The 12,605-nt window shown below is 41.6% G+C and overlaps 1 protein-coding gene across 1 annotated transcript in view; it reads left to right on the top strand.

The window, feature by feature from the left end:
• Positions 1–654: 654 nt before the first annotated feature.
• LOC109921024 (protein boule-like) overlaps positions 655–12,605 on the top strand; it is a 122,620-nt gene continuing 110,669 nt past the window's right edge. The window contains exons 1-3 of the mRNA XM_048599214.1: positions 655–841; positions 9,058–9,210; positions 9,320–9,411. Of these exons, the coding sequence (XP_048455171.1) occupies positions 824–841; positions 9,058–9,210; positions 9,320–9,411 (263 nt within the window). The 5' untranslated portion in view covers positions 655–823. The remainder of the gene's footprint in view (positions 842–9,057; positions 9,211–9,319; positions 9,412–12,605) is intronic.

Genomic DNA, 12,605 nt, shown 5'->3' on the forward strand with positions numbered 1-12,605 from the left:
TAAATAGGCAGACAAGTACGGTTTGGGCCAGTCGGATGCATGCTACCGTTCAATAATTTTAAAAAGCAAGATGTATTATAAAAGTGCTTTCAAACAGTTTGACACGTTAGAAGTAAGACGTCGTTTCAATTTTCTACTGAAGCGTTAATCCGTCAACTGATACTTCAGAGGAATGCTGGGCAAGGGAGGTCAAAGCCGCACGAATGGTGGTGTGGGAGTAAAAGTTCGGCCTCACACCCTTTCCAATGGGCGAAACAGCAACCCCCGCCCCCTTTAACTACTACCGAGCCCTCCATGCATGCTGCAGTTAGTAGTTTCGGGTCGTCGTGCGCATTGTTTCTCAACACGACCGTTATGACAAAAACCCAAATCCAACTTACTAGCGCAAATTAAAGTCCATGATTGACCTCGCTAACTGTACGGGCACAGAAGTAACTGAAAGATGATTGACAACAACAACAGTTGCGTGGTGTCTTCAGGAAAGTAAAGCTGTCTAAAATGAAAATTACAAATCACACATTTTTTATTCTTGCTTGAATGCAAGGTCTCTCGTTACTTCGGAAACAAATAAGCGGTCCCTTGCACTGAATATTTAATGATATTTGAGGCGGACGCGGTGGCCCTGGGATTTGATTGGCTTGATTTGTGAGTGGAGCCAGTGGGGGTTTGGCCGCCCCGGTCACTGACTCGATGTGGTATGACCCGGTAATTTAAGGTGCTGCCAGTTGCCCACAAACCTAAGTGCAGAACCAACGGGCTTTTATTTTGAGGGTTGAGTAAAATTTTGTGATACCTCCCCCCCGAAACCAACGTATTCGTGTAGATGGACACCGAAGGAGCGGTGAGTGGCCTGGGCAGCGTCGCCACAGCTGGAGTGAAGCTGGATGGGAGGTGGGGGGTAGGAAGGGTCGCCGTGAAGTTGTTTTCCTCACACTTGGGGAAGAGGGCTTGTCTGCCACAACCACCAGTCCGATTCTAATGGGATTGCGATCGCAGCTAAGCGCCGGCTGATTCCTTCACTCAGATATTTTAATGTAAATTATCAATACATCTGGGAGAGACAGAGACCTCAACAATTGCAACTTGTGTTCTGGGAGGTGGGCGAAGCTTGGAAGGTGTGCTGGCAAAACATGGCCACGCCGCCGCATAATCACGACGCCAGTGTGAACGGAGCCATCACGGCGACCGAGATTTTAGGCGAGGATTTCGTTTTCGGTGTGTTTCTTTTTGAATTTGGTGTTATTTGACGAGATCACGTGCTCCCGGTCTTAATTTGCGGGAACGGAGGTGCGAAATTTAGCCAGCGTTCGCGCGGTCTGAGTACGAACACATTTGTAAACAAGATTGAAGTGCGTGACAATTTGAACGGATCTGTTTTTGAATAGATTCCGTACTTTTCCACAATCCCAGTTGTTTGGTGATGTATTTGATGATGGTGCGGTGAGGGGTGGGGGAGAAGGAATGGTACAGTATAATTTGATAACTTACATTGCCGGCGATGTTTATGGTAGGTTTTAATTTGTAACGGCCGTACTAAGTAGGTTCGACATTGGCATCTCCATGGTGTTTGGGGATTTTTTGTGTTGGTTTATTTGTTCATGTGGGAGTTTGTGAGCGTCGCCTTTTCCGCAGATTCCCGCCAAAAGCCGTTGCGCGGGCGCATTGGTTCCAGTTCTCACCAGTTTGGTCCGATCCCCACGGAGATTAAGCGGGTTGCCACGGGCTGTAAATCGGCGTGGCCGGACTACTTGTGTAATAAACCGGTATTGAAAAAATTATTTCATTTACAAAGAAAGGGTGAGCGATTTTTTAATAGACTGGGATGGGTCAAACGAGATTCGCTGCGCCGCTTTCTGTTCGGAGCCCCAAATTCATAATTGGAAATAACAGATTTATTTTTGTTGCTTATGTTGTTTTTTTGTGATTTATTAATTTGAAAAAAAAACTATAGTCGCTGTAGGTACACCCAAGCGTCGTTGCCGTTAGCGGGGGGGAGATGAGAAGCTGGTGGCAACCGCGTGCACAGGGGTAACGGCTGCCGGACTGGCGCTTGCGCCGCTGTGGGGGCGGGGGCACCAAGACGGGGATTATTGTTTGAATAAGTTTCACCCTCCTGGGTAACAAATACACAAGCAAGATTGTAGATGTCTTTTTATGGATAGTTTGACCAGTTCAGGCAGCATTACCAATTGCGTTGTTATTAATGGAGCGGATGGATTTTTTAAAAACCGAGTTGTTTTTCTTCTTTAACTAAATGTGGATAGTTCAAAATTTGAGATGCTTAAATTCGTTGTAAAACGGAAAATCATGGATTCACTTGTTGAAGCTTTGGAATTAAACTATGCATGGTTCTTGGGAGTGCAGGTAAGAGCTTCTCGTGGTTCAGCTGGTTTTCTAAATTTGTTGCCATGGGACATTAGGTGAATGCTAGAGCAAAACAAACTGTCGAGCTAGGGAAAATGTGAAAGATGTAAATTTAGATATTTTAAAATAATGAATGTAAAAATTTTTGTATGGAACAGGTTGTACAAAAGTGATAAAGCTGTGTTTTTCTTGGTGTACGTTGTAATCAAATTAAATTGAAAAAATTGAAATTAAATGTGAAAGAACGCTGCAGCATGATCATTTAGACATTTTCAAATTTCATGAATGGTTCACAAACTTTTCCCCATTTCGAGATGGTAATCTGTCATAAATTTTAATTTTCACTTGTCACCTTACATATTGCTTACTGCACCAGTGTTACACTGGGTTTGTAAAATTCTTCTGTATCTTTAATTAATTGGTAATTACTAATAATCCACAAATGGCATAGACATCTTTTCATTAGAGTGAAACAACTGCTTGTAAAGCTTTAGGGCACATTAACTGTAGGGAAAGGCAAGGAAGCAGCCCCTATGATCTATTAGAAATGGCACAGGGGCTCAACTCTCGCTCATTGTGGAGCCTTAAACTTTCAGTAAGGCTCAGAAACTCCTCACTTTTCTTACTTTGTCCTCGGTGAGCCAACTGTTGCAATAACCACAAAATACCTGTTTATTTTCTGAGGCTAAATCTTTGAAGTTGATGGAAAGAGAGAGAAGGCAAATAAACAGTATGACCAAATTTACGAAATATTCTCCCTATGTCTGGGTTTCCTCCAGCAGGTTGGGTGGATTGGCCATGCCAAATTCCCAATAGTGTCCAAGGATGTGCAGGCTAGGTGGATTAGCGATGGGAAATGCAGGGTTTGTAGGGATAGGGTAGGGTGGGTCTGTGTGGGATGCTCTTCGGAGGGTTATTGTGGCCCCGATGGGTCAAATAGCCTGCCTCCACACTGTAGGGATTCTGTAATTCTATAAGTTGAGTTCTGGCACATCTTTCTTTGCTTTTGTGATATCTCTGGAGGAGGAATGGAGATTTAATGTGTCATTGGCAGAGAAATCCTAAACTAAAGAAGGAACACAAATTCAGATTTAGGAATTGCCTACAATTGGTTCTGGCGCTGTGATTTTTCTGTCCCTAAAAGGTAATACTGCTTCCATGAGTTCCACTACCCAGTTCTTGTGGCATGCCAGGTTGTACATGGTGAAGACTTTTGGTCATTTATTGCCATCTTGTCATGTGAGAAGCACTGAAGCAGCATATGGTCTATATTTCTAATGACATTTTGTGCTTTCATACTGAAATATCTGCACAGAGGCCAGTGTCCTGTCACCTAGTCATTCTTTGTTAAAATGTGCACTGCATATGGGCTGTGACCAGCCAGCTCAAAGACAGTCCCTGGACTAAGGAGACCTTCTGAATGTCCTTTTTATATCTATCAGCCAGTTCTCCCAGCTGCCTCAGTACTCAATACCACCAACTGCCAGTTTCTAGATGCCATCCTACAACTCATCCGCTTCATCCGCAACCACAACATCTTCACCTTCGACAACCAGTTCTTCATCCAGACGCACAGAACGGCCGTGGGCACCAGATTTGCTCCCCAATATGCCAAGACTTCTTTGCTGCACAGAACCTTCAACCAACACTAAGAGCAGATACATTGACAACATTTTCTTCCTTTGGACTCATGGCAAGGAATCATTGAAGCAACTACGGAGCAATATTGACAAGTTTCATCCCACCATCAGACTTACCATGGATTACTCTTTAGAATCAGTCTCATTCTTGGACACGCGTCTCCATCAAGGATGGACACCTCTGTACCTCACTGTACTGCAAGCCCACAGATAACCTCACGATGCTGCATTTTCTTGCTTCCATCATAAACATTTTAAAACAGCCATCCGCTACGGACAAGCCCTACGCATACACAGGATCTGTCCGGATAAGGAGGAATGAGACAGACACCTGAAGACGTTGAAGGATGACCTCGAAGGAGCAGAATACGATGCTCAACTCATCAATCGCCAGTTCTGACGTGCTACAGCAAAAAACCATAATGACCTCCTCAGAAGACAGACATAGGATATGTCCAAATGAGTACCCTTCATTGTCTAGTACTTCCTGGGAGCAGAGAAACTACGCCATGTTCTTCACAGCCTTCAACACATTATCACGATGATGAGCAGCTCGCCAAGATCTTCCCCACGCCTCCACTTCTCACCCTCAAACAACTGCCAAACCTTAAACAGACCATTGTTTGCAGGAAACTACCCAGCTGTCAGGACAACATCGACCCCAACATTATCCAACCCTGTCATGGCAACTCTGCACGATGTGTCAGATCTTCAATATGGACACTACCATCATACGTGGGAACACCACTCACCATGTGCACAGCAGATACTCATGTGACTTGGTCAACATTGTCTATCTCATATGCTGCAAGCAAGGTTGCCCCAAGGCATGGTATATTGGCAAAACCATGCAGACGCTATGACAACGGATGAATAGACACCGCACAACAATCGTCAGACAGGAATGTTCCCTCCCAGTGGGGGAACACTTCAACGGTCAAGGACATTCAGCCTTCAGATCTTTGGGTAAACATCCTCCAAAGCATACTTCGGGAATACACAACAAGGCAGAGATGCCAAGCAGAGGTTGATAGCCAAGTTCAATACCCACGAGGACAGCCTGAACCAGGATCTTAGGTTCATGTCGCACTACTAGTGACCCCACTACACTATACACTCTTACAGAGACACACACGCACGCATGCGCGCACGTGCACACACACACACACACACAATCACAGATCCTCTTTCATGACACGCACTGTCTCTCAAGCACACATTCTCTCTCTCTCATCCCCCCCATACACACACACACTCTGTCTCTGTCACACACATGCACCCGCATACATACAGACACACTCACACAGATCCTGTCTCATACACACATTGTCTGTCTCTCTCACACACACACATGCACACACACTCTCTCTCTCTTCCCCCCCCCCAATACATACAGACTCTGTCTCCCCGACACACACTTTCTTGCTCTCCCACACACATGCTCTCTTTCTCTCTCACACGCGCACACACACCCGCATACATACACACACTCACTTACACAAGTACACTCTGTCACACATGCACACATTCACACAGATCCTCTCTCTCACACACACACACAGTCTCACACAGATCCTCTTTCATGTACACACTGTCTCTCTCACACATATACACCCTCTGTACCCCACACACGCACAGGCGCACACGCATTGTCTCACTCTCCCTCACACACAAGCAAATGTGAATCTATGGGTTGAATTTGCAGATTTGCAGGTACATTCTGTTTTGTTTAAAAAGCACACAATTTATAGATAGTCAGTCAGTGTGGCATTTTATAAATTCCTACTTTAGGAATGAAACCAGTCTGACTCCAAACCAGAACACATGCAGATTCCAAACAAGGCCTCACATGCATTGTCTGAACTAAAATGTCACCTCTTCTTTACACTGATAAAATCTTTAGTTCTCTCAGGACAGTGACTTCAAGGGAATTCGGGGATTTACATATACATATTAATCAGTTAAAACCTTCTAACTGATTAAAGATTTAACAGCATCTTAGGCTTGTTTGACACATCCTCAATCAGTGCTTTGACCCATTGATCTTTTACTTTTAAATTCTGTGTCTGATAGTACCTCTCTCACTAACACCTGAAAAAGGAGTAAGACTCTGAAAGAACAAGGTGCAGAGCTGGACGAACACAGCAGGCCAAGCAGCATCATAGGAGCAGAAAGGCTGATGTTTCGGGCCTAGACCCTTCATCAGAAATGGGGGAGGGGAAGGGGGTTCTGAAATAAATAGGGAGAGAGTGGGAGGCGGATAGAAGATGGATAGAGGAGAGGGTAGGTGGAGACAAAACAAACGGGTCGAAGAGGCGGGGATGGAGCCAGTAAAGGTGAGTGTAGGTGGGGAGTTAGGGAGGGGATCGGTCAGTCCAGGGAGGACGGACAGGTCAAGGGGACGGGATGAGGTTAGTAGGTAGGAGATGGGGGTGTGGCTTGAGGTGGGAGGAGAGGATAGGTGGGAGGAAGAACAGGTTAGGGAGGCGGGGACGAGCTGGACTGGTTTTGGGATGCGGTAGGGGGAGGGGAGATTAACCTCATCCCGCCCCCTTGACCTGTCGGTCTTCCCTGGACTGACCTATCCCCTCCCTAACTCCCCACCTGCACTCACCTTTACTGGCTCCATCCCTGCCTCTTCGACCTGTTTGTTTCCTCTCCACCTGTCCTCTCCTCTATCCATCTTCTATCCGCCTCCCACTCTCTCTCTATTTATTTCAGAACCCCCTTCCCCTCCCCCATTTCTGATGAAGGGTCTAGGCCCGAAACGTCAGCCTTTCTGCTCCTATGATGCTGCTTGGCCTGCTGTGTTCATCCAGCTCTGCACCTTGTTGTCTCGGATTCTCCAGCATCTGCAGTTCCTACTATCTAAGACTCTGAAAGCTTGTGTTTTCAAATAAATCTGTTGGGCTGTAACCTGGTGTCATGTGATTTTTGGCAAAAAAGAAGGCATCAGATGCACATTACGAGCTTTTTGTATCTCAGGAACACTTGAGCTAAACTGATGTGCATATGCAATGCATTCAGCAGTTATGGAGAGTTACTGGCCACTTTATTTGCCTTCATTGGGTTATTATACCTACTGATATCAGCAAAGCTATGCTTTTTGACATGGCTGGAGCCTGTGCTCTTCCTCCTCCTCCATCCAGTCGCTCTTTTGTTGCATCTGCATCAGCAGGATCTCTGGTTGGTGTCAGAACAACTGGCTATTTTGCAAAGGTGCAACAACAATCCTTATTGATTCAAGAGCATTGTGTGATTCACATTGGCTATATAAAAGGGATGTATTTCATTAGCAAGTCAAGTTTTAAAGAAAAAAATCAGTTGCAATAATCAGCCAATTCTGTTATCTGCGCAATGAAATTAATGTTGACTCTGAAAATTTACTATGGGTTTTATAAACACTACACTATTAAGTAAATTTCTGCATTCCAGTGCTGCAGAAGTAGATAGCGGCGCACTTCATGCTTGCCCAACACCTCCAAGTGAAATGACCCTAAAGGTTGCAGTGGCCATTCTTCATACTTCCGCAGCTATAATTCTTTATCATTCATAATATTCAAATTTGAATCACAGAGATACTGATCCTCTCTACTGAGAGGAAGAGAGAAATGTTAAGTAAATTGTAAAGGGAAATCAGTGAAGCCTAGATATGCACTTTCTCCTCCCAACAGCTAGCAAAAGAGCACAATGTTGGAGGCTCTGAATCAAGAGTCCATTCTAATCCACATTGCTATTATTTTGGCAATTGCATCAGGACTTCACAGATTGGAATAGGAATACTTGGAAAAAAAGTAGTGGGGTCAGAGTAGTAGATTTGCGCAAAAGTAGATGCGGCAAAGTGGTTGATTAATGGTGCTATAGCTTATTTATTTAGTTTAGAGTTATGTACTGACGTGGAGGATCAGATGCCTTATGGATATGTTTATTTTCATGCAGTTATATGTACAACTGTAAGTAAACTATTGATTTTGTAAAATTTTCACTAGATTTTTCACAGCAGTTGAAAAATAATTTCTTAGTTTATCATCTTTCAAAGTTGTATCTTTTTTTCTTTATGAAGTCGAATTAATTGGCTGAAGTTCATAGAACAAAATGCACATTATAGAATAGCCAAAATATTTATCTCCTATATTTGTAGTTCCGATGCATGTGATTATTGAATGTGACATTGTTAGTTTTATAGGAACATTCATAGTGACCTTGTAAAATACCTAAAAGAACTTTTTTAAAAATTCTTCTTCAAAAATTAAGGATTGTTGCAATGTAATCTCAGAAAATAGAACTGAAGGCATAAATTATGAAAAGTATATTTAAAACCAAAATTTATATATATTTGAATGATAGTAACTGTTTAGAACCGCCTGTTGACTAGATTAGTAGAGACAAGGAAGCAGCTCTGGCTTCAAAATACTATTCAGAGGTAAGATGAAAGAATAGCCTACCAGAAGATGACCAATGATGAAACTCACAACCTTTTCTTATTTATGTTTCTTGTGTTCTTAAAGGGTGGAATTGAAAGTTGACGCCAAGAAACTAACTTCATTTTTGCTGCAGGTTTTATAATAAATTAATTTGGAAATTTTCAGTTTCATGGCTTCCTGAATTTACATTCGTCATCATGAGAAAGTGTCTCTGGGGACCTTTTGTGCTTTGGCTTGGTGGGAGATTTCAGACACAACATGTTACAACCGTGAATCTATTAGTAGATCACAAAGGAAAATAAACTGACATTGTATTATTTGCCAACTTGGGAGAAGGCACGTGATTTGGTGTATGGAAGAAAGAAAATAGGATTTAACAATCTCAAAATAAAATATGAAATGTAACGTCGTTTGACTATGGCTTTTGAAACAGCATTTAAAATTTGGATTTGAAAACAGCTTTGGTTGATTCCACCCTAACAGCCATTATAAAACTAATGAAACTAAAGTCTGGAATGTGACTACAGATTTGCAGTACATTGTTCTAGGAACTGATTTTGTCAGTAATGGCATTTATTATAGTTCTGGTTTGTTTATGGGCTTATAAAGGAATCCTTTTTCTTTTACAGCAGCAAAGTTCTAATCTGCCACAGATGGATTCTTCATCTCCATCACCAAACCCAGTTTCTCCAGTGCCGCTGAACAATAACAATCCAACCAGTGCCCCAAGATTTGGAACAGTCATTCCCAATCGGATTTTTGTAGGAGGGATCGATTTTAAAGTTGGTTTTTTATATATTCTAATTCATTAGTAAAAATAATTACGACTAAATAGAAATTTGTAGGTACAAGAATATTTGTGTTTCAGGTGGCTGTTTTTCACCCCCACAGACAAATGAAAATGACCTAAGAAAATTTTTTGCCCAGTATGGAACAGTTAAAGAAGTCAAAATTGTAAATGACAGAGCTGGTGTTTCAAAAGGGTGAGTACAAAATAACTTTGAATTGAAAACTTATTAATCGCCTCCAAAAACAGTGTCAGGAATGGCTAACAGAGGGAGCTTCATTGTATAAATTAAATCAGAAATGCATGAGATTGAAACTATTCATTCAGGTTTTCAGGAATATCATCAGTTATTTTCAGGATTCTGCATAATTAGGGAATAAATAAACTGCCATTTTCAGTTTAGTGTTAAGAGCTGAAATTATTAGTTTTTCTTAGTGTTTCCATCTTGTATCCGAGATTTCAATGATAACATAAACCCCATTCTCTCTTTGCCTCATGTAGTTTATGTGTGAGGTTGTAGTCTGGTCAAATGAGGCATGTTTATGTGTCGTGGTTGTATAGTAGTAGAAAATCCCTGAAGTTCCTTGTCTAGAAGTAAAACACCAGGTATTCTTTGAGTAGGTTTACTGAAAGGTAAATTTCAAACTGAAAAGAGTGGTTTCAAGAAGGGGTAAAAGGAATGGGGAAATATTTAGATTTTTTGAGATGTACCAAGCAATTTCATCATTGGAACAGGAGAATTATTAATAAAAGTCTCACTGATGAAAGATTTTTCTGGCATAAATAGGAAACTGTTTCCAACAGCCAACGATCAGCAATTTTCTATATATAGAAGACGTTAAGTTATATTTTATGTAGAAATTCAGAATAATAGATTCAGACAATTGAAGAATGTTGACATTTATACAGGCTAATTTAAAATAAAAGGACAGGAATCATGTTTGGAAGGGGAACTGAATTGGTGATGGATATTTCAAAAGGAACTGTAACATTTCCAGAGAATTGGAAGTCGTTTATTTCCTACAATCTTCTTTGCATGAAAAACAATTTTAATTATTTCAATTTTCAATGGGAGTTTGATGGTTATCGGGGTAGGCAGGAATGTGGAATTGAGGCCGCAGTCATAACAGCCTTGATCTTGTTGAATGATGGAGCAGGCTAGAGGAGCCAAATGGCCTACTCTTGCTCGTACTACATATGTTCATATAAATCATGTTTGAATAAAGCTGCCAAGCCCAGTACCTCACATTTTATATAATAGAAATTACACATTTTTAAATAAATATGTTTTTTCAAACCTATGGGGAAGCATACAAAATGTTTCTTGTCTCCTGTGTCACTCAGACATTGCAGATAGGTAATGTCGTGAAGTTGTTATATTAGAAACAATGAAAAGAGCTTTAACCTGGATTAGGAAGTTGCATTATGATCTAGCTATTTTGCTTCCCAAGCCAGTAGCATAGCATTTTGGCTGAATTTGTGATGTGACGGAAATCTGGGAAGTGATGTTATCCTTGTGTGATTCCAGCAGTCAACAAAGCATTTGATTCATTAACCTTTTATGAGAAGCAGGTAGAAGGTTACATAAGAAATAGGAGCAGGAGTAGGCCATCTGGCTCACTGAACTTGCTCTGCTAAATGATAGAAAGATTTTGGTAGAATAAGAGTTCAAATCAACTCAAACGTGCTACCTATAAGGTACAATTTAATAATACGACATATTAAGTTGACTAGAACAGATACAAAGCATTTATAGTAAATGTTCAGGACCACCCTGATAGTTGATAATGCAAATCCTAGACCCTTGTTCCTTTGCCACCTGGTTGTACAACTACAACATCAAAAGTTTAGACATGGAGGAAAAATCGTATTTGGTCTCCTAATGGTTTAAAAAAGTTGCAGACTTACAGGTTTGGTTGAATAAATAGGTGTAGTTAAAAGCTCTGTGGATATAAAAGGGAAATATTTTGAGCAGGGAATAAATCTCAATTTTGACCAATGTTCAATCCTAGCCATTCCTCAAATGGGGTTTTAAAGTGAAACACAGCAAAGACACGTTTAAATGCAAATTTGGCTCACATAAAAGAAAAACTGTAAAAACAAAATCCTTAGCATGGCAGCTAACAATACTTCAAAACACAGCAGTTGCAACATTGTGCAAGTTGTGAGTTTGTTAGAAGCAGCAGACTTCCAGCAGCCATAGAAAGACAAAGTAGTATCCTGTTCCATCATGTCATCTATTGGGAGCTCATGAAGGTGCCAGAACTCTGATTGGCTGTTTCGTTGACAGTCCTCCAGAAATCAAGCATTGAAACAATTCCAATAATTATAAAAAAAGCTGTGATCAGTCCTACAACAAGAGGGTCAGTTCTCGTTTCATTTTGATTAGAAACTGGCCTCCCATTCACTGTCCTTTTGGTATTGACTAAATTCCCTTTGATGTGCTGCACAGAAAATGAAGTGGTTGCTTTGTTGATTGTGGTGTTTCTTGAGACTGTTGCTGTCATGGTGGTGATGGTGGGTCTTGTGTGGCTGGTGGACAGGGGCATGATGACAGTGGATGTCACTCCAGAGCCACTGGATGTCACGGAAGTCGACATGGTCTTGAAAGTTGGTTGCATTGGCAGAGTTGTAGATTCTGGGGATTGTCCAGTTGGCCCATTGCTGGTTGCATCTTTTGATTCCTTCTGTCCAGCAGATGTTGTAGGAGACACACCAGTTGATTCAGCTGTGATCTCACATGTGGTGTCTTTGGCAGTTGAAGACATTTTCGCAGAGATCTCTGTTTGCTGTAGGATTGCTGTAATTTTGACAGTAGGGCTCACTTCAATGTCATTTCCATTTGACTCAGTTAGAACGGAGCCGACACTGGCATTCACAGATTTTGTAATATGACTACTGGTACTTGTAGGCCTTTCAACAGGTGTGATAACCTAGATCTCTGTTTCATTTGCTGTTTGTAGATCACTGCATGTATCATTATTAGCCACCTCATTCTTTTGGGTCAGGTCACTGATATCTGGTGCATCCGTCAGCATGCCGACAGTTAACTTTTCTGATGAACAGTTAAAGCTGTTTTCACTTTTCAAGTGTAGTGTAGTAGAAGTATGTCAGCTTGAGAGACAGTGTAGTTGATGTTATTGGCCGCTGTTGTTGTAAAGTTATTAGTTCCCATTACAGTTGAAGACAAATTGAATACAGATGATGTTGTGTCACTAGACATTGCTGCTGTTGAATCAGCTGGGCTTGTTGTATGATTTCCATGAAAGAGCTGAACACTGTAAGAAAAATACACAAACAGATCTTCCAGCAGTCTGAGATAACAAGCTGTAGAGCTGGATGAACACAGCAGGCCAAGCAGCATCAGAGGAGCAGGACCCAAAACGTCAG

Source organism: Rhincodon typus, chromosome 7, assembly GCF_021869965.1.
Source record: "Rhincodon typus isolate 14 chromosome 7, sRhiTyp1.1, whole genome shotgun sequence".
Classification (NCBI taxonomy): domain Eukaryota; kingdom Metazoa; phylum Chordata; class Chondrichthyes; order Orectolobiformes; family Rhincodontidae; genus Rhincodon; species Rhincodon typus.